Source organism: Poromitra crassiceps (assembly GCF_964638095.1).
Source record: "Poromitra crassiceps genome assembly, chromosome: 6".
Taxonomy (NCBI): domain Eukaryota; kingdom Metazoa; phylum Chordata; class Actinopteri; order Beryciformes; family Melamphaidae; genus Poromitra; species Poromitra crassiceps.
This window is the reverse complement of record NC_139627.1, coordinates 9,343,911-9,365,386: the sequence shown is the minus strand read 5'-3', so window position 1 is coordinate 9,365,386 and position 21,476 is coordinate 9,343,911. Positions and strand designations below refer to the sequence as shown.

Below are 21,476 nucleotides of genomic sequence, written 5' to 3'. Positions count from 1 at the left end.
TGGAAAAGTGACCTGAGATGGCATATAGGTTGGAGTTCTGGTGCTCGTAGTCTGGTCTGGTAGCGTTCTTCTTGAAACTGGCTGGGAGGGTCATGGATATATGCCTGGGGACAGAAGGAAAACCACACATCTGGTTTAACAGTGGGAGTGGGAGCAGTTTTGTTGATAATTCCCCCCTTTTTTCTTTTTCTTTTACCTTTATTGACCGTGGGTAGCTACTGGGACGTAAGTTGGGGCTTGGCCAGCCCCGGCTGGGTCACCTGGGCGAGGGTGTATGATGTTGCGAGACCCGAAACATCCTATGACCCCAGGGTACATCACCGAGGATACGTCCCAGTTATGCATCCATGCAATGTTTTTTCTTTATTTATACTCACTGAGAGCAATGCTCTCTTTCGCAAACCTACTCTCAGATAAGGATTTGTGTCGAGCTAAATGGAACACATTAGGGCTGTCCAATTAATCTTTTAATTTCAATTAATTACAATTTTGCCTTCCCACAATTATGAAAACAAGATAAAAAAAAAGATTTTTTAATATATTATTTATTTTAGTTAGCCTATTTATTTGTCTATTTTTGTGACTTTTATTTTCGTTTATTTCTTTGTTTTTCAGTTCAAAGAAATCCAGTATTAGAAAGACAAGTTTTTTCAAGTTCAATAAATGCATGATGTTGCTAAAGTCAATGAGTAATCGCGTTCAATAATCGTGATCTCGATATCAGTCAACATAATAGTGATTATGATTTTTGCCATAATCGAGCAGCCCTAGAACACATACTGCATATAAAATATACACTAAGCTTTTTTGTATGAGATACTCAAGTGTACATCAACGCAAATCAGACATGGCACAAAATCATGCTGCGAGTTCTCAGGTCAGGGGAGCGCTGGGACAGAGACTGCAGAAGAGGAAACAGCTGTTGGGCCCGGTAAGCTTCCTCTGAAGATGTCAGCCTTGGCCTCACTTCCACCACAACGCTAAAGGCTTCAGTAAATATGCATTTCCTGTCGTGCCATATGAGAAAGCAGGTTTTTTGTCTCTACTTCCCACCAACTTGTTATACGGAACAGCTTGAACATGGACCATCCTGGACTAGTTTGCTCGGACTGTACTGAAGCCAGCACAGAGGAAGACAACTTGACTTTAGCCAGGAAAAGCACAGTCCAGGACTGTACTGAAGCCAGCACAGAGGAAGACAACTTGACTTTAGCCAGGAAAAGCACAGTCTAGGACTGTACTGAAGCCAGCACAGAGGAAGACAACTTGACTTTAGCCAGGAAAAGCACAGTCTAGGACTGTACTGAAGCCAGCACAGAGGAAGACAACTTGACTTTAGCCAGGAAAAGCACAGTATAGGGATGATCCGAAATAAACAGATTGGCAAACCCAGGGTTCCCACTTGTTCTTCCCATTTATTTTATTTGCGTTTTCAAATTAACCGACGGCAACCATATTTTCAGTTTCGGCAACCGAAAGCTGATACCTGGTTGCCAGCCTGGCAACCACCTTTTAAGTTAGTGTTGAGCCCCACCCACACCCACACACGGTTTTAGTGAGCATAATTGGGCATAGGAGCGGTTGGTCTTAGTGAGCATACTTGGGCATAGGAGCGGTTGGTTTTAGTGAGCATACTTGGGCATAGGAGCGGTTGGGGTTGGCGGCTGGGCCGAGTTGACGTTCTGGATGTTGTTGGTGGTCGGGGTGTGCGTGGAGTCCTGGGTCCGGGGGACGTTCCCCATGCGATACCAGATCCCCATGTTATTGAGCTCTCTGTAAGACAACCACAGTCTCATTAATAAGCAGAGTCAATGCCACTTCATAAGGGGAAAAGACTTCCTCAGAACATGTAGGAAACTGGACACGTTTTAACACTCACATATGACATGCTTCAGATTGGAGAACTAAGAATTCCCAGCTCTAGCAGTGTGTGAAGAGCTGTTATTGAATACTAATCTTTATATAGCACTTTGAAAGATGATATTGACTTGGCCGTTGCAAAGCCTACAGTAGGAGCGCTCATGGCAAAATTCTGGTTGCCTTCAGTCTTCAACCTTTACGCTTAGTTCACACAGAGAACCTACGCCTTGCCTTGCCTCAACCCACGCCTACGCCTGCAGACCTTGAGCTGGGCCTGAACCGATCACACCGCACGCCTTTACACGCTGAACCTGAGCCCAGTCACAAGCGCCTCTCCTCTCTCCCGACTGCATTTTTTCATGTGCGGATTAAAAAAAACTGACTCTGTGTGTAAACTACGATATTCAAACTGAGTCAACTCAAACTCATTTCCTCATCTACTCAAGAACAGCCAAATCCACAACTGTAGAGTGGGCATGGCTTCGAAGGTATGGGCTCCAGACCTATAGGCTATAAACTCCTTGTCCATGGATAACATTTTGATGTTTATTTATTTTATTTTATTAGTTTATTTGGCAGGGACATATACAAAAAAAACATTAAACCCCATAGGGGAAGATATGCTTTGTAACAGATTTAGCCATAGGCTACTTTCCATCTGGAGCCCCTGTTCTGTTGCACCTTTTTTCTTTTGGAAAAGTAAATGCATGATAGCTGTGGGATATACTGGAATTAATGGTTTTATATTCATTGTATTTACACAAAAAAGAAAAGCTCTGTCCAGTAACCTGGAACACTTTTATTTTGAGATGTTTTTGAGTGAGATCGTCCTACCTCATGCAAATGATAAGAAATGTGACATGAATCTTAATTTTCTATTAAAGCAAAGTAAAAAAAAAGAAAACATCAAAAAATAACCAGTCAATTATTGTTCTTAGAAAGAAAATCGGAATTGGCCAAAATCGGTATCGGCAAGTCAGACAATAAAAAAAATTGGAAATCGGAACCGGCCAAGAAAATGGCAATCGGTGCATCTCTATAATGATATGGCATAATTGCTGTGAGTAAAGTGATGTCGTTTTTTTTTAACTTAATACCAGACTGTTCAGTTCAGTTCGTTTTTATTTTCGGTGACTGGACATGTAACAAGCAGAACAATCAAGGAGAATACAATGACTTTGGTCGGTAAAGTGCAAGTTTGTAACACATCAAGTCCTTTTAAACAATTCAGATCTGCTAGTGCAGACTAAGTGTAAGTCCCAGTAAACTGGTATCCAGCATTGACAGAAGGTATCCAGACACAGTCAGTAGACACTTTCTACCTGACCAATCAGTCGTCTGCAGTGTTTTCACGTCACCGTATGGTACCGGCTGGAACCTCAACAGAGCAGGGACCAAAACTAACACGCCTCACTCAACCCCGACTCAACGCGGGCTGTCCAGGTTTTTGATCGGTGGAATGAGACAACGGACACAGATCATTGAGTTGATGAAACAGATACAGAGAGAATGGTGTACTTGCTCATCCCTACTCCTCACCCTATGAAGGTGTACTGTGGTGGCGCCTGCTTGGACCGCCCCAGGATGCGGATGTCACAGATGGCCGCCTCTGTGGAGTCCCGTGGGATAAACTTGATACAGAGGCGTCTCTTCCTGAAGGCCTGCTCCTCTGTGTGAGGCCGACAGAGAGAGAGAGAGAGAGAGAGAGAGAGAGTCACTTTGTGTGAGGCCGACAGAGAGAGAGAGAGAGTCACTTTGTGTGAGGCCGACAGAGAGAGAGAGAGAGTCACTTTGTGTGAGGCCGACAGAGAGAGAGAGAGAGTCACTTTGTGTGAGGCCGACAGAGAGAGAGAGAGAGTCACTTTGTGTGAGGCCGACAGAGAGAGAGAGAGAGAGAGAGAGAGTCACTTTGTGTGAGGCCGACAGAGGGAGAGAGAGAGAGAGAGAGTCACTTTGTGTGAGGCCGACAGAGAGAGAGAGAGAGTCACTTTACTGCTAAAAGTCAGTCACACATCAAACCAAGGGCTGAAAGGAAATCACTATTAATCAGCCAGAAATTAGCCAAAAGTGACCAACGTGAATATCTGAGTTTAATGTCGATACAAAGAATCAGAATCAGAATCACTTTATTGATCCCCGGGGGGGCAAATGAGGTCATGCTACAGTTGCTCACACTCAAATAGGGAAGAATATAAACATAGAGACATTATAGGAAGCATAGAACCTAACGTTAGTCAGAACACGTCTGCTGAAGCCGTAGCTTTGTCTCCCGCGTACAAAAACCACCATCTGACACATTTTAACTCATTAAGTGCCATAGACGACCTAACTCGTCTTACATAATCCAGCGCTTAAGTGCCAAGGACGGACTAACTCGTCTTACATAAAGATTTTTTTTTTTTGACGGTGGGACATCAATCAACCCCTTTTACATCTTTGAGATAACTATTTGGAGCAAGAGCATGTGTGTAATCTATTTTACCGACCACTAAGTGGCGACAGAGACCGAGAGAAGTCACAGCCACGGGACCCAAAAGCCACAAAAGCAGCCGCCTCCCGCGGAAATGGCTTGGCGATTTTACAGTCAGAAGCCCGGACACACACACACAGAACGGACAGAGATCCCTTCCCCCCAGAGCCGCGCAGCAACGCGCGAACACACACACACACACACACACACACACACACACACACACACACACACACACACACACACACACACACACACCGCGGGAGCAAGCTATTCAAGGAAATGGCGACGCGATTTTACAGTAATCCATTTCAGACTCGTCTTGCCCGACAGGCAGACAGGCAGCAGCAACGCGCTTCTGACACGCCCGCTGTTAGAGCCAGGAGGAAGGAGGAGAAGACACACGGAGGGAGGAGTTTGAATGAGAGGGGTGTTTCCTGTTGTTATGGAGGAAATTACTGTTCAAAACTATTGTTTAGAATGTCTGACGGTCTTACTGATGCCAAAAATGAATGGTTAAAGTGACTGTTTCACAAAAAGCCATTTATCTCTGAATAAATTTCCAGACGCTGAAACCATGCTGTACTCAACGGCTAATATCTACATAACTACTAACTCTGCAAACTAACTCTTTTAGACAGAGAAAGCACACATTCTATTAGTTATTTTTAGATGATTGATGTTCATGAATTCTTAACAGAAAAGAATCCTCGGCTGTTCTAAAATGAGCCAGAATCGTCAAAAACACCCCTGGCACAACTTACCTACAGGAATGAAAACATGGCTGGCATTCAATGTGTTAATTCCATCTGTTTGTGACTCCAATTCCGGTACGGGTGAGTCTGGCCGCACACCAGTAATCACCTGGATGGCTGGCTGCGGACTGCGGAAAATCCGACTTCCAGTCGGATTTTCAAAGTAAAACGATTCGGCCCAAGTCTAAGGCCATGTCCACACGGAGACGGAAGCTATCTTTTTTTTTTTCGTTCAGAAAAGTTTTCCATAAACATGGAATCGTTTCAAGAAATGTGTGTATCCACATGAAACCACTGAATACCACTGAAACCGCTGTAGAATATATGCCAGGCCGGTAAGTGGCGCTGTAACGCTGCCACAAAGTACACCAAAAACAGAGAATAAGACAATCTCGTCAATAATGGCATACAACCTCTAGGGGCGCACAGTCTATAATGTGTATCTCACTGTAGCGAGCAGCTTAAACCCTTGGCTTTGCGGGGAGGTTTGCCATGTCGATGAATAAAATGATTAAACCTATACAGGCAAATGCAGAGCTGTTTAGCAGGGTTGATGGTCTTCCTGTAGCCTACAATATAGAACGTTAACTATCGGTGACGTTCCTGATATCATCCACTTCCATGATCTTCAGACATGTTGCAAACACATCCCAGCGTATTGGCCGCTCCTGCACATCACAGCACAGGCTAAATGATGCAACATAAATATACATTATATAAACTCATGGCATAAATGTGTTTTTATTGAAAAAGTCGCGTCAAGTAAGCTAAAGTCTTGTTGAAGTGGACACGAGCGGACATCACAGACATCACAGTGCAACCGTGTGTTCCTCAAACCTCTCACTTCCCTATTCACGTTGTATTTACGAGGGCTATATAGGGCAAGCCGAGTATGTCGGTTACACTCAGGGTTTACATTTCATTTCATTTCATTTTGTACAATATTAAAATATTCCAGAATTGCATGTTTTATTAAAAATAAATATAATTTCTATCTAACACGTTAAGCCTGATTTTGTTTGTGTTATTGTAAAAACTTTAGCCGCCGCTAAGCCTTCTGGGAAATATCCGATGAAGGGAGGGGAGGCGTGGATGGGAAGAGTCAGCTGTGTGGAGCCCTGAGGATGTTGTAGGCTACACGCTGTTCTCCGTGTCCTCCACTTGTTGCTGACGGTGGTAATAGAGGAGCATTATATTTTGCTGCAAGATCCCCAACAGGCTCAGTAGCTACTGCCATGATTGTTATTATTGCTGGTGGAGAGAGGTGGGGCTATGGCGTCATCGTTTCAGGAAAGATGCGTATGGGTTGTAAACACGGAAATGCAAGGGTGGCGTCTTCAGATTTAATCACCCTGGGACCCGGTTTGAAAAATTAGCGTATACTCCCATAACGTATAGTCCCAGAACGCGGTTCCATCTGGACGAAACGTCTATATGACAAAAGACTTTAGCGGATACACCTAAACTCGTCTCCGTGTGGACATGGCCTAAAGCACTCAGAAGCAATTGAAAACGTTTTATTTTTGTATTTCCCCTGTCTTTCTATGTTACTCAAAAACGAGTGGTAGGGGTAAAAACAAGGAATGGGATTGGGCCAAAGTAGCAAATAATTTCAGATTAATGGAGTTTATTTATTCCAACTCTATGTTTTTAGTAAATACTTATTAGTACCGCTGCGCTGCTACAACTCCATCCTAGGGGAAACACTGCAACTCTATTTTATATTTTTTTCTTACTAAAAGCCTAACTGGGGACAGGAGTTGGAAACTACCAATAGCTATAATCTCTGTATGCAAAACAGCATAAACATCATTAACTTGTTTGTAATGGGTGAAATGTTACTATGCTAACTTGCATTGTCCCTATCAAATAAACTATAGTATATAAATAAATAAAATACTTGACTTTGACTGATAGCAGTCTGTGTATCAGTGCAGCCCGACTTGACTTGATGCTTACGTGTGTCAACTGTCTCCTGGATGGGGATGAAGCCTACAGGCAGGGTGTCCTTTATATCGATCAGCTTCATGTCCACCAGAACATTACCTAAATGGCTCTGTAGACGGAGAGATCAGAGGACCAGAGAGAGGAAGAGAAGACAGACACTCAATAATTAGGAGAGCAATTGAGACAATACGATCCAGATAGGGACAGCACCGCAGGAACCAGTCCTAAAACCCAGAAGTTAGCGTCGCCTGGTTCCCTCGTCTGGAGGTCATTAGGATTTTTGTATGGGGAATTTGGCTAGATGCCTGAAATAAGGTATGTGGTTAACAACACCTTTGAAACTGAGACCTTTGTGTTCAGCGAGATCGTCTCCGCAATGAGTACCACTTTTATGGTTTTTGAAGCGTCTTCTGAAAATCACGATTTTTGGCGGTAACATTTACGCTTCAAAAATCACAAAAAGCAATCGTAAAAACATATTTAAAAACATAATGTAAAAATAAAATGATGGAAAGATTAAGAGGAAAGAGAGTGGGGTCTAACGTGGGGTTGGCGCTGAGGTTGGGGCCGCAACGGACCGGAGACAAACCCATATCTCCGTTAGGAGAATGTTCACTCAATGGTTGATTCCAATTATAGAAGGTTTTAACTTGACAACAAACATTTTATATTTCCCCAAGCTTACTTCCTCTTGCTGTGTTTGCTAATACAATAGCTGGCAGGAAATAAGCTAGGTTTCAAATGAAGCAATAAGCCCCAAGAGGCCATGTTTTGCAGTGATTTGACAGCTGCTAAGAGGTGTTCACGGCACGACGCATCAACAGCTGTTGGCCGTTGTAAAATCACTGTAAACCACATGTGAGAACTGTCTATACCATGAGAGTCAGGGGCGGGAAGCATGTACAGCATGTTATAGAGAGTCAGGGGACAAAGTATTTAGCTAGAATATCTAAATTCCTGGACAAGAAGACCATGAGGCTGTTAGCTACGTCTTACTCAACTTGTGTGTTGTGATGGGGAGAATAAAATGAAAGTAAACAAATAAATAATAATTTCAGGCGACCCCAAGTGATGTTGAGAACCACCGGTATAAGAAGTCACCTGGTCTCTGCACCATGTACTCTGTTAGTACATGTTGAGGTCATTGTCTTTGCACTAATGCCAACAAAGCAATTTTCTGTAGATTTGTTGTACTTAATGAATAAAATGATTCTGAGATTTACAGTACATTATTTACATCTATGAGAAATGCTTATTGTATAGATGCTTTTGACTTTGTTATATTACACAGGCTTCACATATTACACAAGATATATTATTAAGAGTTTTTCATAAACAACTGAAGGACCAAAAAGTGGAAATACTGAAAATGATTAAAGCTATAGTTCACAATTGACAAAAACACTCACCGGCTTAAAAATGCATATTGAGACCTTTAGCGTGACGTTACACTATGACGATATATTGTTAGATGGATAGTTGGTTGGTAAGATGTTTAAATGACTTACGTTTTCTTTGGAGAAGACCCTGGTAAAGCAGAGGTAGCGTGTCACCTTTGATTTGAAGAGGCCATCTTTCCACAGGTCGGCATCCAGGCCGTCTGTTGTCGTAGAGACCTGGAAGCAGGTCAATTGTGATTGGTTGACTGATTGATTTTATTTTCGTTTCATGCACATAAAAGTGGCCACTGCCCAATCCTCATGAGTTCACAAGACTAGAGCCCGACCCATATATCGGTTCGTCGATATTATCGGCCGATATTGGCCAATTACCGATATATCGTATCGGCCGATATGGTGCGCCGATATTGCCGATCCTTTTTTTTTTTTTTTAAGTTACAGACAGCATGTTGTGTACATTTGATATTTTTTCTTAACACATTCACTGCCAACTGTTTTTTTTTTTACTGTAGGTAGCTTCTGCCAAGTTTTTTTTTTGAGGATTCTGGCTCATCTTTCAAGAGCCGAGGATTCTTTTCTGTTAGGATTTTGTGAACACAAAATATCTCAAAAGAACTAATAGAATGTGTGCTTTCTCTGTCTAAAAGAGTTAGTTTGTAGAGTTAGTAGTTATGTAGGCATTAGCAGTTGAATACAGCATGGTTTCAGCATCTGAAAATGAAAGGTGAGAAAAATGCCTTTTTGTGAAATTCGATAGAACAGTCACTTTAACCATTTATTTTTGGCATCAGTAAGACGTCAGACATCTAAACAATAGTTTTGAACAGTAATTTCCTCCATAACAGCAGGAAACCCCCCTCTCCTTCAAACTCCTCCCTCCGTGTGTGTTCGCCTCCTCCCTCCGTGGCTGCAGCGGGCGTGTCACAAGCGAGTTTCTGTTGTCTGTGCTGCCTGGCTGCCCCTCGTCGGGCGAGTCTGGATGGGGCTCGCTCGTTTCTTGGGGTTTCGGTTGAGAGCTTTGATGAAGCTTTTGCGATTCTGGGCTTTATGCTGCGTGTTTCAAAGTGTGTTCCACCCAGTCTATTTTTGGAACCCCCCACCGTTGTGCGCCACCGTTGTGCTCCAGCGCGAAAGCGTTTTCGCCTACAGTATGAGAATGGCTTCCTCACGCTTTTCCCTGCAGTTTTGGCTCGGCTTTCAATAGTCTGGAGAGCACTGTCACCACTTAGTGGGTCGGTGGAATGGGTTGTACACGTTCGGTGGCTCCCATATTTATATAGGAGATGTAAAAGGGTTAGATCAACGTCCCACCGTCAAATTTTTTTTTTTTTTTTTTGACGAGTTGACTCGCCATTGTCAGTCAACCGTTGGTTTCTGCTTGACGAGTTGACTCGCCAACGGCAGTGAACGTGTTAACTATTTGTTCTATTTCTTGTGTTTTTGTATTTCTAGTTATTTCTAATTATTAAATTCCCAGTTTAAGTTTACTGTTTCATTGCATTTAGTTTATTAATAAGCTGTAAAATATCCTGCCTACATTACATATTTCAATTCATGTCAACTCATATCTTTGTCAAGTGTTTGATATTTGAGGGTTGCTGATGTGGTGCCTCCTCTGGTCGTTAAGGGCGCCTGTTCGGAGGGAGGGGAACTCGTTGGAATAGCGTGAACCTCCCACGTGCTATGTCCTACCGGTGAAGCTTCCCCTGTCAGGTGAAAAGAAGCGGCTGGCTAACTGCCCATGACTCGGAGGAAGCATGGAGCCAGTGTTCGGCTCTCCCCAGATCGGCACAGGGTGGAGCAGCAACCAGGATAAATAAATAAAAAACTAGCACTAATGGGGGATAAAAATTTGATAAAAAACCAAGGTAAAAAAACAAAAAAAAAACAATATCGGCTGATATATCGATATCGGAATTTTTTTACTCCCTAATATCGGTATCGGCCTCAAAAATCCAGTATCGGTCAGGCTCTAGACAAGACACCAAATTTGACCATTGCAGTGGTTAAACAATTCAATATATTTCATTTCATTACAGATTACTATACAAATGGGTCTGTCATACTGTTGTAGAAACAATGATGATGGTCTTTAGGGTTGGGAGATATGGCCGTAAAATAATATCATGATATGTCAGGGTATTTCGGCAAAACGATATTCTTGACTATAATTATGACAAAATACTGAAAAATATTTTATTAATTTCAAGAACATACTATTGCAACAAAATAAGTGCTATAGTATTATATGTATATGTCACCATAACGTAACAGTTTGCCTTCAAATATTACAGTGGTTTGTTGTACATGCTCTTTTGTAACCAAAGCACTTCCACAATACTGAAGTCACTCCCCTTTTTGGAATTAACTCCTCCCCTCTGGAGCGCTTTCAGCCATGCTTGTTGTTGCTGTGTACCTCACACCGTTACAGTGTAATGTTGTGACGTCATTACATCAACATGTCGGAATATTGGCATCACAATATCACGATAAACATTTTTGACTATATGAATATCAATTGTAACTATATATAGATAACGATACGGCATGGCACACCCCTATAGACCCTCTTCACGGGGGCCATTTTGTGTCGAAAAGGCAGGGCAAACACAGGTGCAAGCAAAACACGAATGAGGGTTTCCAACTTCGTCTTCCATGATTGGAAGTTGGAAACCCTCAGCTTCCTGAGCTCCTGAATTCAGTGCAAACTCTTACAACATCGTATCCGGTGGGCGCTCTGTTCCTGGAGGCCACGACCCCGACTCCAGTGATGGGGTCCATGGGCATCTCTGGTAACGCTTCGGAAAGTTCCCGAACCTCAGGCATCTTGGTAGAGTTCTGCCAAGAAAAAGCACCATCAGAGATAAGCACCTTGGAAATGGAGAGACAGATTCAAACAGGGGGAAATCATTTGGAGAATGGACTGTCATGGTGGGACAGGCAAAATTACCAGCCTCAAATTTACTGTACTAACACACACTATACGGATTAGTTGATTAGTCGCTCGACAGAAAATTATCCACCATTTTTTTTAATTATGAGAAAAAAGACAACAACAAAAACTCTCATTCCAGCTTCTTAAATGTGAATATTTTCTGGTTTCTTTAGTTTTCTATGACAGTAAACCGATTCTCTTTGGGTTTTGGACTGTTGGTCAGGACAATAGATGACATTTGAGGATGTCAACATTTTTCACCATTTTCTGACATTTTATAGACCAAACGACTAATCGATTAGTCGCGAAAATATATTCCACAGATTAATTGATAATGAAAATAACAGCTGCAGTTAGTCTGTCGATTATTTTCTCGATTAACCGATTACTTATTTGCTCTATAAAAAGTCAGAAAATGGGGGGAAATGTTGATCAGTGTTTCCCAAAGCCCGAGATGATGTCCCCAAATCAATGTCTTGTTTTGTCCACAACCCAAAGATATTCAGTGTCCTGTCATAGAGAAGTAAAAAGACACCAGAAAATATTCACATTTTAGAAGCTGGAATCAGAGAATTTTGACTTTTCTTTTAAGTTACTCAAAACGATGAATCGATTATCAAAATAGTTATCGATACATTTTCTGTCGATCGACTAATCAATGGATCGTTGCACCTCTAGAGTCTTATTATCTATGCAGGTCCTCAAGCCCTGAGCACCAGGTTGTGCTGAAGGTTATGTGCACGTGTCCATAGTGACTGTAGTAGGCCTACAGAAGAGTTCATGAATTGTATGTGAAAATAAATAGATTGTATGTTAGGTGATGGATTTTAATGACTATTGCCTGCCTTGTATGCACTATCTCATAGGCATCATACAGTAAATATACAGTATAATTATATACTGCATCTTAAAGTCCCTGGAAACCAAAATCCACAAAAACGTTCTAACTATGTTATTTAGGGTCTTATGTGAGTAATTGTGTGGCTCAGAAAGTATGAGCCATTACTTTCAACCCAAAGCCTTAAAATCGACACTTTTCTACAAGGTCTGGATTTCCATTTCCTCACTGAAGAGAGCCATGCGCGCGGTGCTAAAATGCATGATCTTATCACGTCATAAGATTTAATCGAATCACACACACGCATGCACGCACGCACGCACACACACACTGACACACACAGTAGCGCTGTGCACTCGCAGCGCAGAGATCTCTTCCTCTCTGTAAACCCTCTCTGTCTGAGCTATGCGTCGAGCAACGCGCGAACACACACACATTTAATCTCTCTTTCCTTCTCTCTCTCTCTCTCTCTCCGTTAACGGAGAGAGGGGTCTCCTCCGAGCAGGTCTCCTCTGCTGCAGACGGGACACGCCCACACAGTCCGCGGGAGAAAATACACTCTAAAATCTAATTGATTCTCATGACTTTTGTCATGACTGTCAAACCTAAATTGATATACTTTGCGACGTTCATCATCGTTCAAATTTGGCTGGTGGCTTATTAACATAGTGTGATGTGATGAACTCAAAATGCTAAATAATAAAAAAAAAAAAAATCTGGTTTCCAGGGACTTTAAATAGATCTCAACTGTTTCACAGTGTGATGTCTGGCCCTGTTGGCCTCAAAACCTTGACAGTAAGCATTCCATCCCAATGACATCATCATATTCAAAACACCATGGCACCGCCCCAGAAACACAAAGCAATAGAATAACACTTCCTCGTGCATATTGCATCACGCTGCTGCCTGCCAGCATGAACCTAAACAAGTTGGAACATCTCTCACACACTACAGCCCAGGGAGAGCACCTGGCCGTTTCAACACGGGACAAGCAGTGTAGGAAATTAGCCAGGGGGGCAAGGGCAAGGGGGGGGGGGGTATTTTCTAGGGGTGCTCAAAACAATCGATTCTTGAAAGGATCACGATTCTTAATGCCACGATTCCTGGATCGATTCCCTGCTCCCAAGAATCCATTCTTCTTCGTATTGCAGGCGGTAATGTCTCCGTATATTTTAATGCTCTGCTTGTCTTTTTTGAGTAGCACATGAAGGCAGCACTGCACCGCGGAACCAATAGAGACACTGCGTAACACGTCATCATTCAGAAGCCACGCCCAAGACGGGGGAAAACTGAAACCCCCCCCCCCCCCCTCCAATCCTGGCGTTCTCCTATGTCGCGTGCATCGTTGCGTGTTGCACAAAAAGATATATGCAAATTTTTTCCACCTAATTTCAGAGCCATCGAGTCTCTCCTGTAGTGGAATTAACACATTATTATACCTACTCTTATGGTGACGGCCCACTGGCAGATGCTGACATAAACACAAAGCTTTTCAGAATGTACACATTCACTGAGCATCATAACAAACTACTTCAACTTACTTAGGTTATGAAAAACCTGCCATATTCTTATTTATTTCATTTCATTTTTATTTGTTCTGACCAAAGACTTCCAAAGTTTAATACCTGTAACTGAAACACACATCTGTTTTAAGGTGGTCCGTGCAAGTTGATGTCTAAAATTATATTTCCTTCTGTGGTCCTCCTCTAGGAATAGTCTAGGTGACAACCAAGTATAGTTTGGTGACGAGCTGGAGAGACAGTTGACGGCCAGAGAGACGGCACCCGGTACGGGATGGGTTTAGCACCCCAGCCTGGCTCTCTCGTGAGGGAGAAATCCACAAACGCTACGGATTAGCCTCCTGAAAATCTGTGTAAACATCGGCGCAGCCTGGGGTCCTTCAGGCTAGAGCGAGGTGCTCGTCGCAGGCGAATGACGTGCAGCGCACAGGCCTTCTTGAGGCATCCTCTCTGCCCATGGTACGCCATGATGGTACGGCATGGTAGGATTGCCTTTTCACCAGGGAGGGTCTGGTGAGACGAAGGAGGAGCGCGGCCGGGAAAACCACAGGGCCTGAGCCTCCATGCACCGAAGGGTCTTTCAATACTGCCGCGTAGCACTAGCTCTATTGCAGCGGATTGGGTGTGATCAGCCCTTCCGCGGGCAATGTTGCAGACAGAGTAGGAAGGCTGATCCGTAGCGGCTGCTTCCGGGACGCAGGTCGGGGTCTTAATCGGCCTTGGCTGGGTCTACTGGGCGAGGGTGTATGATGTTGAGAGACCCGAAACACCTTACGACCCCAGATAACATCACTGATGACGCGTCCCAGCGCATGCCGAAGTATGTATTTGAACGTATATAGCGCTTTTCAAGTACTCAAAGTCGCTTTACAGAACACATGGGTCAAACACTCAGACAAACAACACAAAGGGTGCCATAGCAACCAGATGATGATGTAACAATGTCTATGACATCACTGGTGATGTCATGAATCCTTCCCATCATATAGCCAGCTGGCCTCACTTGCCTCACTCACCCAGACTGTTGAAGGTATAAGGTATTCATCCAGGTTAGTTGAACAAGATGAACAAACAAGACGAAGGGTCAATGTTGTCAGTGCTTCTCAATGAGCTGCATCTGGAGGAGTCAGTGTGTGACGCAGTGATCAGAGTGGATGATGTGGAATTCAACACCAACAAGGCCGTCCTCTGCACCTGCAGCCAATACTTCCACGCTCTCTTCACCCATGGCTGGACGTCCCAGGACAAGATCTACGACATGGCCGGCCCCGTGTCAGCAGACATGATGCGTCTCCTCATAGAGTACGCCTACACCCGCTCTGTCCCGGTGACCGAGGACAACGTGGAGGAGCTGTTGATAGCAGCAGACTACCTCGGCATCATGGGGGTCGTCCGCTCCTGCTGTGAGTTCCTGGAGGTGCGGCTCTGCCCGGAGAACTGCATCGGCATCTTAAAGTTTGTAGACTTCTACTACTGCCCGGACTTGAGGATCAAGGCCTTTCTCTTCATCCTGGAGCAGTTTGAGCAGATCGCCACAGCCTCTGAAGAGTTCCTGGAACTCTCTCTGGAGCAGCTGACGGACATCCTGGCACGAGACGATCTGAACGTGAGACAGGAGAGCACGCTGTTCGAGGCCGTCCTCCGCTGGATCGCCCACTCGCCCGAGGAGCGTGAAGGTCACATGTCTGTGCTGCTGCCTAAGATCCGCCTGGGCTTGATGACCACCGACTACTTCATCAACCAGGTGAAGAACAACAGTCTGGTTAAAGACAACGCTGAGTGTGAGGTGATCATCCTCGATGCAGAGAGGGCTATGTATGTTGTCCCCACCAACAGACCCTCCAACCCTCTGACTCGCCCGCGCCTGCCTCATGCCATCCTGTTGGCCATTGGAGGCTTGAGTGAAAGCGGGCTAACAAATAGCATTGAGGTATACGATCCCCGCGCCGAGCTCTGGGTCAACGTACCAAACGTTGAACTTGAGGCTCCCCGGGCTCACCACAGCGCCGCTTTCCTAAATGGCGTTGTCTACTGTGTTGGCGGCTTCAACACGAGTCACAGGCTCAGCACCGTGCGGAAGTTCGACCTCCGTACCCGTACTTGGCACGATGTGGCGGCCATGCATAATTGTCATGGCTATGTCAGCGTGGCAGTACTGAATGGCAGGATCTATGCCATGGGAGGCCACAATGGAAACGTCCGTCTCGACAGTGCCGAGCGCTATGATCCTCAGACTGACAAGTGGACTCTGCTCCCGCCCATGAATGAGCAGAGGAACGAGGCCAGCGCCACAGTACTCAACGGCAAGGTGTACATCTGTGGTGGTTACGATGGGAAGAGGAGCCTGAACACAGCCGAGTGCTACAACCCAGACACCAACCAGTGGATGAAGATCGCCCCCATGAGCAGCAGGCGCTGCTGCTTGGGCGTCATCGCCTACAGACAGCGTGTCTACGCAGTGGGCGGCTGGGACGGCCCTAACCTCTTGCGCACCGCCGAGGCCTACGAGCCGCTAACCAACACGTGGAGCGCCGTGCCCGACATGCTGAATCCACGCAGCAGCTTTGGCATTGGGGTGTTGGACGACCAGCTGTTCGTGTGCGGAGGCTTGTACAGAGGAGACTTCTGCAATAAGGTGGAGCGCTACAACGAGAGCACCAACGAGTGGCACGAGGCCTGCAGTATGAGGACGCCACGCTACGGGCTCAGCTGCTGTGTGCCACATGGACTGTCCAACATGGCCGAGTACGCCGCACCTCACCACATAATGTAACCCCGCCCTGGGCCGCCCTGCCTGCTTTTTGGCCTTTTGGCTGGTTGCCGATGGCGATATATGGAAGATGAACACTCCAACTTACTTCCTTGACAGCTAGATCCACATTTTTCTTCTCGCCAATTCTCAATGGCTTCCTTGTTTTGCTCAGGAGTACAAAAAAACTTTAACTGGTGATTTCTTACATTTGTTGTCTGCGCAGCCCCACCACACAACAGCTTTTAGCTATGTTTAATTCAAGGAAAATGACGCTGGTGTGTGGAAATGAACGGAGCTTTCCCCCGTGATGGGCGTGGCCTATTTCATGCAGTGTCTCTATGGTGTCCGTTGAAAAAAGCATGTGATAGGGCTCTCGACTCTGCCATTCTGTAAACACAGTGCCACAAGCCGATCGAGCTGGCGGTTATGAAGAGTCACATAAACAGAGGGAATTCAAATGTGTCAGATGATGGTTTTGTACACGGGAGATAAAGCTACAGTTGCAGCAGACAATAGTGCTAGCTAGTTAGCAGAATGAGATCGCTCGTTAGTGTGTCTAGTAGGGATGGGCATTTCTAGCAAAAACACTATTCGAAATTCGCTGGCCAAAGTCGACTTTTAATCGAAATTCGAAAAAAAAATTAAAAATGTAAAAAAGAAAAATGTATATTTTTTTTTTTTGTGAGTGAAATGTTGCAGTCTCCCCTGATTCTAAGTCTAAAGGTCCTTACACATCAAGAGCGATGCGAATATACGGCACGAAATTGCGATGCGAGTTTTGACCCACCTGTCAATCACAGCCACAGATGTGTACACGTTGAAAGCGAATTTCTGAAAAATCGACCGCGGTTCGAAAAAATAAACACCGCAATAACGCTCAGCGAAACTTCGCCGTTGGTATGCACGGTTGCATTGACTGATATAGGTTCGGAAAATATTATTGACGTGCAAATTAATCGCACGAAAAAAACGTGCTCGGTGTGTAAGGACCTTAAGGCTTTATTAATTAATAGAAAAAGCTTCTGCTGTGGATTTTTAGCTCAAACAAGCATTGCACCACTGAAGTAAAGAACATGTTACATGACATTGACATTTTCGAAAATAAAAAACAGTTTTGACAATCATGAGTGGTTCATTAAATATTTAGTAGGCTCAGGTCTGAGTGCCAAAGGGGTGCCAAAGTCACCCCCTCTCCCTCTTCATGGGATTTCATCCGCCATTCATTTTTCCATAAACCTTGCTTAAAATGCTTATAAAAATAGTTTTACTTGCTCAAACCAAGCGATTCGACTATACTTAGAATCAGGGGAGACAATGCAACATTTCACTTGCAAAAAAAAAAATAAAATAAAAAAAAATAAAAAAAAAATCGAATTTCGAATTTGATAATAACAACGATTATTCGAAAATTCGAAATTCGATGCCCAGCCCATCCCTAGTGTCTAGTGTGCAAAAGCCCCAATAACACCATGGCCCTGATTCAAATATGTACTAAATAATTAAATCAAGGCCATAGAGTGTCAATAAAGCCCTTACATGGCATGCAGCAATCCCCCATAGTAATATTTACAATAATCCAACTATTAATGTTATAGTAATTAATTGTCAAAAACTAGGGATGCACGATATATCGGCAATCATATCGGTATCGGCCGATGTTGGTCATTTTTTAACATATCGGTCATATCGGTATCGGTCAGATGTTGCAATGTTAATATCGGTTATCATTATCAGCCAAATTCTTCACATTGATATGAAATAATGCAGTAAATCTATGATTTATGGGCTTTTCCAAAGGCTTTGCAAATAAAGAAATGCATAACTTTTTCAAATTCAGTGTTAACATGTGTTTTTCAGTATGTACAAAATGTGATGATCATAAAAATGTGGTTTTATACAGATCATATCGACATCGGTAAATATCGGTCATCGGCCATAACAGCAATGTTAATATCGGTTATCGGCATCGGCCAAAATTTTCATATCGGTGCATCCCTATCAAAAACACACCTACATGTATGAAAAATTACACCACACAATAAACCACTGCCACATATAGCCTATATTTCAATAGCCTATTTATTGTGCATGCAAATAATAAACATCAACAATGACATTAACTCTAAATCTGGCACTTAATGTTGATGAAGCTCAAGCCCAGGATGATTAGCCCACATACAGCACTGAGCACACTACAGTTGATGTGCACTAAAGTAGACAGAACACAAAATGAAATGAATCAATACACCTTGGCAAAGTTCTGCACTCTACTGAGCACATTTCTCCTTTTCTATTTACCGTAAATTCCGGACTATAAGGCGCACCGGTCTATAAGACGCACCTTCAAAGGTGACTATTTTTTTCTTCTATAAGCCGCACCGGACTATAAGCCGCGGGTGTTTTGATGTTTAATTACCATATGTAAGGCTTCGTGCACAGAGGGGATTGTCGGGAATGGATGGCTGTTTGGGGAAGCTCCCATTTATTAACATTTCAACAAAACAAGTTGCATATTTGCATAACGTATTCAAGTGTTACCATTTAGTGCAATAGTAGCTACAGAACATGTACTGTGCTGTGTAAATTTAGGGGTCCTTGGCATGAAAAAGGTTGAAAACCACTGATCTACATTATAGCCTACAGTAGTACCATAACAAAAAACAAAGCTTACAGCGCTTGACGAGGCAATATCAATGGCTAAATTAAATGTGTTTTTTTTAAAGTGCAAAATAAAGTGCCTGTAACACGACAGTAAGCGCGTAAGCCTAAAGTTGCAGTAACACGGCTGCTTAAAATATACGGTAATCAGCCTACCAGAAAAGTCATTAATCCTCGTCTTCATCTTTTAGGCTAAGGTGCAGTACACGGCTGTAACCAGAAAAGTCAAGTCATTAATCCTCATCTTCGTCTTCTTCCTGCGTACTAAAACCACCAAAGTCCTCATCTTCAGTGTCGGAAACGAACAGGCTCAGGGTGGCTTCGTCAGCCACTCTCCTCTCTCCTTCGTTGTCGCTCTCAAAACCAACGAACTCCTCTTCGTCACTGTCGGAATCGAACAGCCTCTGAAGGCCCTCAGCTGGCGGCGTCCTCCTCTTCATCACGCAGCAGTCCAGCCTTTCGGAACCCGTTGTTGATCGTGGATGTTTTGACACTCCTCCACGCTGTCAGGATCCACTGGCAAACTTGAGCCTTCAGTCGGATCTGAACGGCACCTCGGCCGTCTGCTCTCTGTGTCAACACCCTGATGCCAAGGTTACGTGCTGCTACTCGATTTCCTTCTTTCCTTCTTCTTCTCGCCGCCATCGTCGTAACACAGCCAGTTCTCCATCTTTTGAAGCATGATGTTAGATTACAACGAGCTAGTTGTGTGGCTTAGCCTTCCAAAATGTTGCTGTTAGTTTTTTAGAATGTAATACATAGAATTGGGAATGTTACATTCAATTTCATTCAGACTGTCTTTCAGGGTCAATCGCTGCCTTTTTCCCCCCGGAGCGAGGGAGGAGGGAGGGTGTTTTACCGTAGTGGCTGAGAGAGCGTAGTGGCACAGTGCTCCAATCAGGTCGCGAGACACATTTTTTGCAACATCATCCAATCAGGGTCTCGCTCTCGTAATGTCTGTCTTGCTCTCGTTCTGCCTCATACCAACATCCATAGATTTTGGAGGTTCCCGAGTGGCCGTTTGCTGAAAAAATCCATAGATAAGACGCACCGTTAATTAAGCCGCAGGGGCCAAAAAAGGCCAAAAAACGGGAAAAAAGCCGCGGCTTATAGTCCGGAATTTACGGTAGTCAAATTTAAAATGTAGTCAATTAGACTTAAAATGACAATGATATCAAACTGAAAAATGTAACATTATCATTATTACATTCCACAATTTTTCCTGATGTTTTAGGTTTGTGCCGTGGTATCGTTTGAGTATCGGTATCGAGATACTTAGGCAGGTATCGGTATCGAACTCATAATTTTGGTATCGTGACATCCCTACGTCCACATATCGATACAATATCGTCAGGCAAAATATTGCGATACTATGGTGTATCGATTTTTTCCCCCACCCCTACTAACTATCGTTGTGTTTAACCTTGTGAGAATAACACTCTAAGGCCTATGGAATAGCCCTTCAGCCGGAGGCAGAACTTGCCACCTTCGGCTGCTCTGAATCTTCTCTACTCCTCCCTACGGCTGTGCAGCAATCTCTGACGCAGGGGATGACTGTCGCCAAGAGACTCATTCTAAAGGAGTGGAAGTCTCACTCCCCACCATCTCTTCAGTTGTGGCTGATGGACATGGTTTCGGTTGTGTGCATGGAGAGACTCAGGTACATTAGGGCGAACTCACTTCGGAGGTTCTCGACTATTTGGGACCCGTTCCTGGCCTACTTTGACGAGGTTAGAAATGAGTGACTCGTCCAGCTACTTTAAAGGAGTCCTTAATTTATTATTATTTTTATTATTATTTTTTACAAGTACCTAAGCACCTTACACGTCTGGTAGCACTGCGTTGTAATGTCGGTATGTTTTTTTTTGAGTGTGTATCTGAGTTTGTTTCACTTTTTTTCTGAAAATAGAAAAATAAAATATATATAAAAAAAAAAAACTTGAGAACAACGGACAATCACTCTTGCAATATGGAACTTCACAATGTCTGGATTGCGATTTATATCGCGCTGCTCCTGTTTTCGGCGAGCGGTGTCTCAACACATGGACACGACGCTGCCGGTGTTCTGACGTACACCAGAGATCAGCTGCTGAGCCGGGAGCTTCACACATCACATTCCCGTGGACTGCACAGAGATCCCGAGACAAAAACGGCGAGGGAAAAATCCGAGAACCAAAAGAAAGATCAGAGTTTCGAGAGGGGGTGTGCGGGAGAGATTGAGAAGACGCGGCCCCAGATTTCCCCTCCCCACCATCACTCTGTCAAATGTGCGATCTTTCAACAACAAAATTGAGGAGTTAACAGCGAGACTGATGTATGAAACAGACTTCAAAAACATCTC

At 43.9% G+C, this 21,476-nt stretch overlaps 1 protein-coding gene across 1 annotated transcript in view; it reads right to left on the bottom strand.

Moving 5' to 3' along the window:
* mvb12ba (multivesicular body subunit 12Ba) overlaps window positions 1-21,476 on the bottom strand; it is a 42,811-nt gene that overhangs the window by 8,360 nt on the left and 12,975 nt on the right. The window contains exons 2-7 of the mRNA XM_083638987.1: window positions 11,148-11,270; window positions 8,541-8,648; window positions 7,045-7,141; window positions 3,400-3,529; window positions 1,636-1,773; window positions 13-104 (exon numbers count right to left, since the gene is read on the bottom strand). Of these exons, the coding sequence (XP_083495113.1) occupies window positions 13-104; window positions 1,636-1,773; window positions 3,400-3,529; window positions 7,045-7,141; window positions 8,541-8,648; window positions 11,148-11,258 (676 nt within the window). The 5' untranslated portion in view covers window positions 11,259-11,270. The remainder of the gene's footprint in view (window positions 1-12; window positions 105-1,635; window positions 1,774-3,399; window positions 3,530-7,044; window positions 7,142-8,540; window positions 8,649-11,147; window positions 11,271-21,476) is intronic.